The following is a 13,016-nucleotide window of genomic DNA, read 5'->3' on the forward strand; positions in this document are numbered from 1 at the left end:
CAACTGAGTCCTCCCTTCTCCCCAAACCCTCAACCACAAAACCAGCTCCAGGCAGGTCCCAATCCTAGCTTGGCCTGGACCCAAACGATCCTTCACCAAAGGCCAAAAGAGTCCCGTAGTTCTTTTCAGTTTCAGAGATTCCTGCACACTTGGGGTCCTTTTCACATTTGTAGAAAGATGTGGATAGCCAATTCCAAGCTTCAGTAACCGGATTTAAGCATTCAGTGTTGGCCCACTTTACTATCAGAATGTGTGACTGAACTCCACAAGTTCTGTGAAGATGTATTTTCGAAGGCTTTCACGGCTTTGATCACTGGGGCGCTGTGTGGTTTCCGGGCTGTGTGGCCGTGTTCTAGCAGCATTCTCTCCTGACGTTTCGCCTGCATCTGTGGCTGGCATCTTCAGAGGATAGAACGTGGCCATACAGCCCGGAAACCTCACAGCACCCTCTGTGAAGAAGCATCTTGATTTTTTTCTGGACCGGAACTCTACCCCCATCAAATTCTCCGGTGCCCCATCTGAAGCAGGAACAAGGAGCCCGTACTGACCATGTGACCGGGCGTCTGGGACATGCTGCTGGGTCTGAGGCTGCTGCCTTTCCTCCAACAGAGCTCCTCCCATCTCGGAAAACTCAGCTTTCAGCTTCACAGGTGGACCCCGCATCTGAAACAGCAGCAGCAAGAGATACAGATAAGAGATGGAATGGAAGACACCAAGGAATGGATCCGGCCAGACTCCCAGACTCTGCACGGTTCTATCAGCACACCTGACAGGGTTTCCTTTCAACACTGGAAAATTATCTGGAGGGAACAGGAAGTTCCCTAAAAGAAGTGGCTTCTAAAGCAGCTTCTCAAATCTTCCATTTAGATCATTAACACTTTGCCAAATATCGCACCAGGAAGCTTTAGGAGAAGATCAGATATTATTACCTTCATTGAAAGAAAAGCCCTCACCTGTTCTGCCTGCCTCTTCTCCTCGGCCTGACTCAGGAGGAAACCCTCGGCCAGGGCCACCGCCTGGGAACTGGTCTCTGGCCCACATCCTCTGACCCAGCACTGCATTTCTAGGGGCAGGATGGCCAGGAATTGCTCCAGGACCACCAAGTCCAGGATCTGCTTCTTGGAGTGCCTCTCTGGCTTCAACCAGTGGTTGCAAAGTCCATGGAGCTGGCTGCAAACCTCTCGGGGCCCATCGGCTTCACGGTAGCAGAGCTGCCGGAAGCATCCACAAAATGTTTCTGAGCTCAGGGGTCCTGGCACAGCTCTCTCCCGGAATTCAACACCAGTCGCAGCTTGGGTGCGATGGGGGCCTTTCCTTGCTCTCTTGCCAGGTCCTTCTGGGTCCTGGTCTTCCATCTCCTCCTTTTTGGTCGCCTTTAGCTGTGAAAAGATGTCTTTACTCGCTTGGCTGTGAAGGGGTGGGGGGAAGGGGGGAGACAGGGAACAACAGGAGGCAAAAAAAACAAAATAGAATTGAGATACATGGAAGATGAGAACAACAACGCCTCTTGCAGTTCGTAATAACATGTTGCTATATTACATACAGAGCTTTTAAAGATATGCCTGTTTGGCTCTTTGGGGAAATTAACTGTCTCTGCCTCTTTAAATATGCTACAAATTGCTCTTTGATGACTTTGGAGGTCTTTTCTGGATGGCGGGAGGGGGAGGATGAAGAGTTGTGTCTCGCCATGTCTGCCTCTGCAACTCCAAGGTTACCTTCCAGCCAAGTGTAACTTCTATTTAATTCAAAGACAAATACTTGTTGTAACCAAAGGCTGGAAAAATCCAGAGAGAGCTGTGACTGGCCAAAGGTTTTACTTGCAGGAGTGGAGATTCAAACCTGGTTCTACAGACTGGTGTCCGCCACTCTTCATTAGTACACAACGCCACAAAAATGCCAGAGGACACTTGAATCTGGGCTCGAAATGGGACAGCACAAAATGTGGATCTCATGTCCTCTTCAAATCAAATGATTTTTTAATCAAAACAAAAGAAAACCACTGCCATGTTGTAAATCAGCACCACAAAAATCCAGCACCCACAGCTTCATGGGGCAAAAACATAATTCCAAAGCACAGATCCTCCTAGATCCTTATGATTCCGATATTAGGTTAAATTCACCATCAAATGACACAGAGAGAACAAGCCGGGTGGGGTGGGGGGTCTTCCGCCCAACACTCCCCTCTCCCCCTCCAGCCCCATAGATCCCCCTTTCCTTCCACCCACCCCAGATCTCCCAGTCTCCCATATCACCCCCCACCCCGCAATCTCAACTCACTAGGAAGGAGCGGCTACTCCAAGCAAGAAGGAAGTGGTCTCCCCACCTTTGGAGCCGCTCTAGTCAGCTAAATAGAAGCGTTGCCCCCCACCTCCCCCGTCTCTGCAGAAACAGGATCTGCATTATTTGCTTTGTGGAGGAAAAGGACCAGGCGAAGTGAACTGGGAGGGGGAGAGAGGGTGCATTTCTCCAGGCGCCCCTCTGTTGACCTGCAAGGAGGCAGCCCTCATCGCTGTCTAACCTCTGTGTTCAGTCTCTCCTCCACCAGCACAGCCTCAGTGGCCAGGTGCCCTGCAGCCCTCCCCCTCCCCCTCCCCTCCATGCTGGGGGCTCCTCCCATGTGGAGAGATCAAGAGATCGCTCTTTCCATACAAAGAGGGCTCTTGCAAGGGACAGGAGAAGCAGGCATCCTTTGGGCTCCAGCCAACCCCCCCTGCTCAGCTCCTGCCCTCCCCAATGAGGGCTCCTGTTACGGTATTGCGATAAAGATCGAAGGTCGCAAGTCGAGGGTACCCCCCCCCCTTTGCCCCCTAGGAGTTTCTCTGCTCTTTGCTTGGGGCTTTGCCCTCCAAAAGCAAGACTCGTCGGGCCCCTCTGAAGGCGCCTCCTCCTTTGCCCCCCACCCACCCTGGCAGAGGGCCGCTCTCGAACCCGCCACCCGCTCTGGGGAGATGCTGCGAGGTGTGTGTGTGTGTGGGGGGGGGGGTGGTCCTTCCTTCTTCCTGCCTTTCCTCCAGGAGCAAACCCCCAGAGTCTCCCCCCAACCCACCCTGCAAAATCGGTCAATCGCATGGCCCCTGCAACGAAGAGAGGGGGCTGGGTCGCATCCCCCCCCAGCCCCATGCAGACGGGGGGGAGGGGGAAAGAGGAGCACCTGACAGACACCCCTCCCCCCTCTTCCAAGGCATTGAGTGGGGCTGCCCTCCTGGATCAGGGCCCACCTCTGACCTCCTCCCCCACCCCCGCCGCCCGGGATCCCCCGTCACTCACTGCTGCCCTGCAAGGGAGAAAGAGGTGACCTCCCCGCCGCTTCTCTGGCGGCCGCTCTAGGATTTCAGACGCGCTGGCCTCAGTTTCCGGGTGTCAGGCGGGGACAACACGTGGAGAGAAGCCGTCCGCCCACGCGGGACTCCTCCTGCCCCGCTTGCCCCGCCCCTTCCTCTCTGCACAATGGGGCTCTGATTTGCGGGGTGGGGGGAAGGGGTGGGGCCAGGTGAGCCCCCTCCCCTTTGTGCTTCCCAGACTTCAGACTCTTCTCCCCCCACCCATGATGGCAGAAAGGTGGGGGAAGACCACGTAGTGGCGGGGTGAGTGGGAGGGTTTTCAGGCAAAATTCAGGCATCCCATGTATCATGGTGCTGCTATGGTGCAAAAAACTGATTCCAAAGCACAGATCCTCATGGATCCTTATGGTTTTAGTATTAGATCACCCTCAATTCAACATCAAATCACAGGTCATGCCTATAACCACAGACTGCACTGCACAAATCAGGACTTAACTGCTTTGTGGCATCACTACCGTGCAAAAATCAGAGTTCCATATCATGGAGCTTATCAAATTATGAATCCTGTCCAGAGCTACAAATCAGAAACTAAAGATGGATTGTCTGGCTCAAGGGGGAAAAACAAGCCAGAGTCCTGTGGCACCTGAAAGACTAGCCAGGTTTTATTCTGGGAGAGACCTTTGATGTCTGCAGTCCAGCTGTCAGATGGGAGGCTCACGTTTCAGCAGGATGAAAAAGTTCCACAGTTTAAGGGAGGCATTTGGGCTGGTGCAAAGTTGGTGGGAGATGCCAAATGTGAACTTGCTAACTCCAAATGTTTCCACAATTCACAGAGAATTCCCCACACATAGAAAACTAGCACTGCAAGGAAATAGAGCTTCCTCCGGGACCCCACGGTCTCTTCGTGTGTGAATCAAGTCAGAGACAGATGTCTCCGCAGGTGCCACCCTTTCTTTCCATCTAGCACCCGGCACTGCTGACCCTGAAGAGATCCCGCAACTCTGACTCATCACCTCATGGAGCCTGAAGAACCCCGCTAGGCACACACTCAGGAGATTAGGGACGCAGCAGAGGAATAGGATTTCTACGGGCAGGCAGACCAGGGGGCTGCAGAGGGCCTTCACTCACCAGGGTCCCAAACACTACATAGGGCCTGGCCAGTTGTTTGCTAGATCCTGATGCTGGCAGATCTACTGGGGTCAGGCTGCCAAGAAGCGGACGGGGGAGACGGAGTGGGGGCTTCCTCCCCAAATCTCCTGCCCCTCTTCAGCCCCCTCCCCAGTCTAAAGCAGCTGAAAGGGCCCTTTCCTGTTCATGTTTCTTGCAGGCTTTAATTCCCCGGCTCTTCTTTCTTTCTTTCTTTCTTTCTTTCTTTCTTTCTTTCTTTCTTTCTTTCTTTCTTTCTTTATTTATTTATTTATTTATTTATTTTGTCGTTCTATAGGACCGTACTTCAACCCCCAAAGGGCCTTGGGCTAAAACAACATAAAATAACAATTACATAATAAACTGTAAATAATTTAGGTTAAAAATGCAGCAATTTGTAGACAACAAACAACAATGCCCTTCAATGTCTTCAGGGACCTTCTTCGTTTTGCACCAAGCAGCTCTTTCTGGCACAGGGAGGGGAGTGGGGATTCACTGCTCCCCCTTCCCTCTTCTAGGCTTTGGGCTCTGCCTAGCCCCCCTCGGCCCTGGGCTTCTCCCCCCTCCCTCCTGTAGCCCCTTTCCGCTCCCCAGTCCCCTCCCAGCCATTCCTGCAGCAGCTCAGAAAACTCAGGTCTTCTTTCTGGAAGGGGGGAACAGGAAATCGCTCCCCCAACTCCCCTCTCTTGGACTGTGGACTCCTGCCCTTTAACAAGCCTGGGGTCATATGTTTTTTCTATTCCGGGATGGTGATAAAGACTGAAGTGCTCATGTCTCCCGTTGATAGCGGAGCCAGAAGCAAATTTATCCCGCTTCTGGATTTTATTGTAAGTAAAGAGTGCACTATGTTTTATTTCTGTGTTAGCTAGGTCTGAGATCTGATTGAACTTGATGGACGCAATACAAAAAGAAGATCTCGAAAGCGCTTCTACCTAATCCCGGGCCAGCAGGCAGATAAGGGGGCCATCGTCATCAAGCTCCATTTCCTGACCTCGAACACCTGGAAGACCCTTTGTGAGTCTCCCGCCAGGGCATAATGTCATCGCCTTACTCTGGGCGCTAAAACCCAAGAAGGAGATGCCTATCAACTCTGATTGTTCCTGCGCTTTAATGTATGATTGAAGTTGTTTTGAATTTTGTTAATGAAATGGTGCGGGCTGTCTTGAGTTCCTTCCCGGCTCCGGAAGCGGGAGGAAAATGTATTTAAGATGTTGTATGCCGCCAGACAGCAGAGTCCTTGTGGAGCAGAGGTGCTGAACTTAGGTCAGCATCTCAATACAACCTTCCTTTTATTATACTCGTCGTGTTGGGTCTTGCTTAGTTCCCAAGCTGCTGAGAGCTGGGTACCTAGGAGCCTGTAAAAGTTACCTGAGCAGCGCGGTAACACCGTGAAGGTGAGAGCGGTGTCAGAATAAAGAAATCCAGTTCTGAATGCGTGTACAAAGAAAAATGAAGCTCTTATTTTTACTTTTCTGTAGTTTAGATAGAAATAATTTTTATACTAGATAGAAGATAGGATTTGTTTTGTACGCGTAAAGTCTCTCCTCAGAGCAGATCTGACAGGAACCTGGAATGCAGGTGACAGCCCGTCCCTGTTAACCACGGAACCCCGGAAGACTGAGATGAACCTGATGCTTTGCCTTCCTGATCTCATCATCTGGCAGAGAAGGGGCGCTGCACCCATGGGAGTCGTGAAACCAGCCAGCCCTAAACCTCCATTGCCTCCAGGATACGTTCGCTTCCTTTGTGTTTTTCCCGCCTTGACCTGACAGCCTTTAAGGCCAGCCACTCTGAACCACCGCGTAGATTCAAAAGGGTTGTATTTTCCTTGTCTCCTGCCTTCTCCCCGACGGGAGCATGTTTGCAAATTACGCAGTTGCTACGTTGCAGTTGCCATAAGAGAGCACGCTGAGACACTAGGTCTATGCTGCAATGAAGAACTCTCTGCTGTTTCACTTTCACCGCTGTGTCTGAGTCTTAGTCATTTTCCTGGCGCCATTCGGTGGAGTTTCGGAATTGAGCTGAAATCACATTGAAATCGCTGAAAAGTTACCTGGTGCGCGGTAACAGTTGGAGGGAGGGAGGAGAGGTTTGGGGTCCCGGAGGAACCTTCCTCCTGAGACCTCCCGCTTGCCCCTGGACTATCTGCACTTTGTTTGGGGCTTAAAGACCTCGAGGCCCCTCTGAATGCTCCTCCGCTTTGCACCCCACCCAGACACGCTTCCTAACACGCCACCTGCTCTGGCGGTTTGATGTGCCAAGTGGGGCGGTGGTGGTCCTTCTTCCTGCCTTTCCTTGATGAACAAACCCCCCAGTGTTCACCAACCTGTTCCCAAATGTCGTCACTTGGTAAGGGAAGTGGGGAAGCCCCTCCAGCAAAGCGGGACTCCTGGCCCGCCTATTCCGCTCCTTCTTCTCTGCAAGGTGGGGCTCTAATTTGCATTGGGGAAGGGGTGGGCCGGGTGCTCAAGAGAGGTTGAGGGGAAAGGCTGGTGGGGTCGAGGAACCTTTGGGTGAGCAGGAGTATGCCTCCAGGAAAAAAAAAAAAAATGCAGCCCGGTGCAAAATCTGGAGTTGTTCAAGCCACCAGCAGATGGCATGGATTGCAAAACGTCTCAGAACCGCTGCAATGGAGGGTATGGGTGCCAGGGTTTTCACTTATTGGAAAACAAACAAAATCCGAAAGTAATAATAATAATATTATTATTAATATTATTATATTATGAAAGTAATAATCAATAATAAGACCGCAGTGCTCCGAGACTTTCTCGGAGCCCAGCAGGTGGACCTGGGTATGTATCACCGGTGACTCCAGCGCTGGCAGAGACCCGCCGCAGGCGAAGTCAGCGCCCGGTTTCACAAGGTGGCTCTTCACCAATCAGCGAACACACAGGGCCGGGGGGGGCTGTGTAGCACTGTTCATTATCGTGAATCTATTCCCTTTAGGGCAGTCCCCGCCCCAGAGGTCACCGCAGAAATGTGTCGCCTGGAGTGGTTGGCCCCGAGAGGTTGGCCGCTCTAGTGTACCGGTCGCCTAGCGACCGAAGCGTCGCCTGCAGCCGCTGGAGGTGGTGTCGGATCAAGCGCTAAGGTTTCCTGCCTTAGACTTCAACGCCTATGTCGATGCCGCCATGTACAGTGTGGCTGCGGACCTTAGTGTCATCCATGGCTTAATGCCAGGCCTCTCCCTACAAATTCTGGCCCCACCCATGAGGCTGGACACACGCTGGACTTGGCCTTTCGCCCATAAATCTGGTCGTGATCCTCTACTGAAAGAGTGCCATGGTCCTACCCATTATGCCCTGAAGGTCCGGGATGGACTTGCCGTGATCAACTCAGCCCAGGCTGCATCGGCTAATTGTCGCTGAGACTTATGGATCCACTTGGTTTCCTGAATGCTCTGCGGACCCTGAACTCGGGCCGCACACTCATGAGCAGGTGGAGGACTGGAATTCGCCTCCTCTGCCATCGCATGCTGTTGCTCCCTGCCTACGCCCCTCAAGCATAGAGTCTGGTGGTACAGAGGAGTTGCGCCACATGAAGCGGAACCCCAGACGTCAGAGCGAAAGTGTGGAGAAAATCCCGTGGATTTGAAGCGCGCGAACACCCTATAGGACGCTTTTATGAAAGTTTATGAGGTGGCTTACTTAAGGAAGTGAAGAGGGCTTTCTCTTCCTCGATCCGCTTAGCTCTACCAGCTCAACTGTTTCAGATAATTCGTCATTGGACTTATCGGAGAGATCTTCAAATTTCAATTGACTATTAGCGAGGCATTTATGAGCTTCTTTAATGATAGACTGCCGCCCGCCATGACTCAGCCCATCATCGCAGCTGCTAATTAGTGAACTGAGACTCCCTTTGTCAGCTCTTCAGGCCCTGTTTGGCCCAGTTCTTCCTGCGTTTCTGAAGCCGCTTGCTCACAGAGCCTTAGCTGCTGTTAGACCTACTACTTGTCTCGGATCCGCGTCTGCCTTGGCTTGTGAAAACCTGCCGGGCGGAGCTACGAACACCCATCTGGAGGGCACCCAATGGTTCCCTTTGAGCGAACCTTCCCGGTGGGTTGGAAGAGTGGTCCGCTCACTCTTAAAAGACCATCATTAGATCCGAGATCGGGCCACCATCACTAAGTCAATCTTTCGCTTCTGGGGAAGGTGAAATTGAGAGAGTGGTGCTGGAGCAGCTTCAAGGTTTTCTGATGACGATCGGGCTGACCCTTCCAGTCCGGGCTCGTGGCAAAGTGGTTTGAGACTCTGTTCGCCGCTGCATTGCACCGACTCAGCGGACTGGAGGCGACTGCCGCCGGTGTTGTTAGATCTCACCAAGAGCTTGACGTGGTCGAACACCACCCTGAACTGCCCTGCCACCGGCGGCACAACCTCACGGACATTCTCGCCCAGCCTTGTTTCGTGCGAGGTGCGGGATCAAGCTTCCGAAGTGCCCGCCGCACGTACCCTAGGGGGCTTATTATCCCGCCAAGCGGCTTAATATCTATATGCTAATTTCTGCTCAGCTGGTACGGAGTTTCGGGCTGGCTCACGCACGATGACACACAGCTCGCTCTGCTTGATGGAGGGAGCAGCCTCCTGTGGCTCTACAGCACTGTTTGGAGGCGGTCAGCTGGTTGGCTGCGCAGAGCAGGCTGAAACTGAATCCATCGAAGACGGAGATCCTCTGCCTCGGGCCGCGGAGGGGGGGGAGGATCGCTCCAGCCGCTGGTGTGGAGGGGGCCACTTTGCACTTGACCTCCTCGCTTTGAGCCTGGGGTCCACCTGGGATTCGCCTCTGTCAATGGAGACCCAGGTGGCCCATACAACCCGCTGCATTCTTCCATCTTCGCCAGGCCCGGGCGGCTGGCACCTCTTCCTCTCCCAAAGCGACTCAGCCACTGTGATCCATGCAACGTCATCTCCAGATTAGGACTATTGTACCCTCGCCCACGCTGGCCTTCTCATGCTTGATCCGAGATTGAAGCTGGTCTAGCATGCAGCGGGCGCTTCGTTGCAGGTAGCGCCACCTGGCTACATATTCAACCTATACCGCGCCAACTGCACTGGCTCCCCGTAATCTCCGGATCATCTTCAAGGTGCTGGTATTGACCTTTAAGGCCTTACGCCTGGGACCATCGTGATCTTCGGAGACCAAGATCACCCCCCCATACCGCCCCTGCACGGCCTCTGATCGGTTGAGGCCAATTTACTGGTGGTCCCTGGCCCCTTGGTGATAATGGGTTGGCTCTTCTCACACGGCCAGAGCTCTACTGCTCTGGGCAGCCCCGCCTGGTGGAACGCCTCCTCCAAAGGTCCGGGTTCTGGCGGGACGGTGAGTTCAAGAGGGCCTGCAAGACGGAGCTGTTCCGCTTCGCCTTGGAGGAACTGTTACGGTGCCCTCTATCCCTGGGTCTGACTCTGACATCTGGGCCAACTGTCATCCTAGGACTGGCCTCCTTTGGAGGGGAGGAATTTTAGAATAAATATTGGATGCTTCCAATAGTAAGAGACTACTAAACGCCACCTACTTTTATTATTGTAATTTATTATATCTGCTAGAATGTTTTGTGGTTGCCGCTGCTTTTAAATGTTTTAATTGCTTATATTGTTTTTTTCTATGCTGTGGCTGGACGTACCAGATTCCTCCTGAAAGTAAAAGTTTAAATAATAAATAAATAAATAAATAAATAAATAAATAAATAAAGAAAGACTAAACAGGTTGCATGATCAGAGCACATGACTGGGCCCCAGGTCTTCAACTTTGCCAAGACCACAGCCCAGATACTGTGTTTCCCCAAAAATAAGACAGTGTCTTATATTAATTTCATACCAAAGATGCTGCCTATTTCTGTATTGCCCATTTTCCTAAAGTCACAGGTGTATTGCCTATGTTCTGTTTGATCGGCATGCTTCCAAACAAAACTGCTACGCCTTACTTGGGGGATGCTTTATATTTAGCACTTTAGCAAAACCTCTACTATGTCTTATTCTCAGGGGATGTCTTATTTTCGGGAAAACAGGGTAGTCCTGCAGTTAGGAAGCTGGCTGGCCTTGTGAGCTGCAGTGAGTTGGATGCTCAGGGGTCTCCAAGCCCACTTCAGGGGCAGAAGAAACTGAGAGGGTACAGTGGAAACTCCTGCAGCTGTGTTTGTGGGAGACCGCTAGGCTGAGGAGGTCTGATTGAAATCCAAGGCATTCGTTCAAGCAAACTTCCTCTCAGACCCTGAGCTGGAGCTGGAGGCTTCCCAGACTAGATCCAGCAGTGGTTGCTGCTAAGTCTGGCTTGGCCTGGCCATCAGTTGCTCTGAATCGTCTACTGTATATGTAGGCTAATACTTATTTCTCTGATTTGCACTTTTTCTTTCTTCCCCTCCATCCTTCCTTTTGTCATATAAAAGGAAGAAGATTATAGTGACAATGCTGGAGTGAGACATCTCAGGTGCACCTTGGCTATAGGGGTGATGATGCACCTGTTGACTCAAACATAATGTCATGTCTGCAACTCCCAACATGCACTGGTTCCGGCCTTTTCCCAAAAAGTGTGGGAAAACAAACTGAGAACCTACACTCCATCAGATCTTCAGAACCAATGGGAGACCAGGAGCTGGGAGGAGGGGAGAGTTACTGGTTGCTGTCTGTCTTTGTAACATGAATACTGGAACTGAGGACAAGAATCCTCAGGTCCCAGACCCTGTAGTCAAGCAACATAAATCAATTATAAAGTTCCTTTTCTAAAGTTAGCTTTGTCTGAGTGTGTTCAGCCTTACACATAAGGACCATGAACACAGGCATCCAGGAGGATCCATATCAACTATGTGAGTGGGTGGTTTTTTTTTTTTTTGCATGGAAGCCCATGAGGACAATTTCAGATAAGCTGAGGTGGATCTGATCAGGTCCAAGATGCTGCTTGAAAGGTTTCAATATAAACCCAGGTTGATGGTCCCCTCACATCGGGATTTTGAACAAATTCCCCACAGTCTTCTGTCCTGAATTGTACACAACACCCTCTCTTTCACACACACACACACACATAAATGCACCAACTGAAAGTGTCAGCAGAGGAAATAATAAGATGTAAATGCTTGCAAACTGGAAATGTCAGTTTATTACTAAAAATGACTGCACACAGTAAACGCTGCCAAAATAAGAAAGTAACAATTGTTACTGTCTGTGGCATCATGGTTGCCCCACCATTTCACCCCAATTTATTGAAAAATGAATTTAATAGGATTTTTCTGGTTCATGCAATATGCGCTGGCAAATGCTAGCAGCCATATATATGTGTGGCAGAGGTCCAGCCTAAAAACAGGCCCAGTGTGCAAAAAGGCCTGTCAGTAAAATTAAACCACTGAAAGAAGCTAATTCAGTCAGCAGAGACTGAAAGCCTCATGGACTTATCTTGATTACCACCCTACCAAGGTTGCTGCAATACAAAGGATCTAGGAAACACCCTGCCACAAGGTTTGTATCCCCCTCCTAACCAACTCCTTTTACAATTGCTCCTTCCCTGACTACCACGCCTCAGCCAAATCTGCATGACACACCTGGACAGAGACTCTTAAAGGAAACTCTGCCTAAGCCATTCAAGGCTACCTCTGATTCAATCAAGAGACAATTGGCTCTACCGTCCCAATATGTAGAAGTCAATAGACAAGCTGTTAATCAGCTCAACACAGCAATCCCAGCATGGAAATCCAGACATTTCAGGAAAAGAGCTCCGTGTTCTCGCCCCAGACTATGCTATGGGGTACAAAAGTACAGTGCACCCCAAGCTCAGCGCTCTTTACTAGCCTGGACCTCCCTTGCGTGCAGATAGTTTTGAGTCACGATATCGTCCTTCACTTGGATTCACATGCTGGCCATATGAATCCTTGCCTTCTTCAAGAACTATTGAGCTGAACCTACATAACGTATAAGTCCCCACTATTCCCCTCCCAATCTTTCATCCAAACCTATTTTTCCTCCCTGTTTAAATCTCTCAGGAACTGTGTGTCAGCTTCTCCATGTCTCACTGTATGAATGTTTTTACCAAAAATCTATTGTACTTGGAATTCCAATTTGGTCTCCCATGCCTCTGCAGAAACTTTCAAGCCGTTTTCTGGCATAGTTTATTTATTTATTATGGGATTTATAAGCCGCCTCACCCCCTGGTTGCCAACACAGATCCCTTCTCCTCGCTTAGCCTCGGCTGCCAAGCTTGAGGTGGCCCCACTGCATTTTAAAATGCCTCACTAAGCGGAGCGAAGGTGAATAATCAGATGTAGCAATGCAAAGAACTTTTATAAGTAGCATCTCATTCCTCTTGGCAGAAACTGGGGTGGGGGTGGAACAGAATGGGTGATTCCAGTGGCAACAGCACGTGCTGGAAAAATAAGCCAGAGTCCTGGGGCACCTGAAAGACCAACCAGGTTTTATTCTGGAAGGGACTTTTGTTGCCAAGTTCCAAAGTTTCAGAGAGGCATTTGGGCTGGTGCAAAGTCACACAAGCAAGCTCTTGCTCCTCACACCAGATATGCATACTGAGCAAGTGCATCTGCACACTTAAATATACATTGCACAGCATAAGCAAGGCGCTGAGCCTGAACACAGTTTTGGGGAAGAG

The 13,016-nt window shown here is 50.8% G+C and overlaps 4 protein-coding genes across 6 annotated transcripts in view; all 4 read right to left on the minus strand.

Annotated features, from left to right (window-relative positions):
• Window positions 1–3,351, minus strand: part of LOC125428544 (zinc finger protein 709-like) — a 79,923-nt gene extending 76,572 nt beyond the window's left edge. Inside the window, exons 1-3 of the mRNA XM_048488833.1 lie at window positions 3,268–3,351; window positions 954–1,407; window positions 549–663 (exon numbers count right to left, since the gene is read on the minus strand). Of these exons, the coding sequence (XP_048344790.1) occupies window positions 549–663; window positions 954–1,355 (517 nt within the window). The 5' untranslated portion in view covers window positions 1,356–1,407; window positions 3,268–3,351. The remainder of the gene's footprint in view (window positions 1–548; window positions 664–953; window positions 1,408–3,267) is intronic.
• The window catches only part of LOC125428554 (zinc finger protein 420-like), a 577,239-nt gene that overhangs the window by 280,348 nt on the left and 283,875 nt on the right, over window positions 1–13,016 (minus strand). The window lies entirely within an intron of this gene.
• Window positions 1–13,016, minus strand: part of LOC125428839 (zinc finger and SCAN domain-containing protein 32-like) — a 665,212-nt gene that overhangs the window by 223,319 nt on the left and 428,877 nt on the right. The window lies entirely within an intron of this gene.
• LOC125428581 (zinc finger protein ZFP2-like) overlaps window positions 1–13,016 on the minus strand; it is a 67,548-nt gene that overhangs the window by 45,957 nt on the left and 8,575 nt on the right. The gene's annotated exons all lie outside the window — the stretch shown is intronic.

This window comes from Sphaerodactylus townsendi, linkage group LG03, assembly GCF_021028975.2.
Source record: "Sphaerodactylus townsendi isolate TG3544 linkage group LG03, MPM_Stown_v2.3, whole genome shotgun sequence".
NCBI lineage: Eukaryota > Metazoa > Chordata > Lepidosauria > Squamata > Sphaerodactylidae > Sphaerodactylus > Sphaerodactylus townsendi.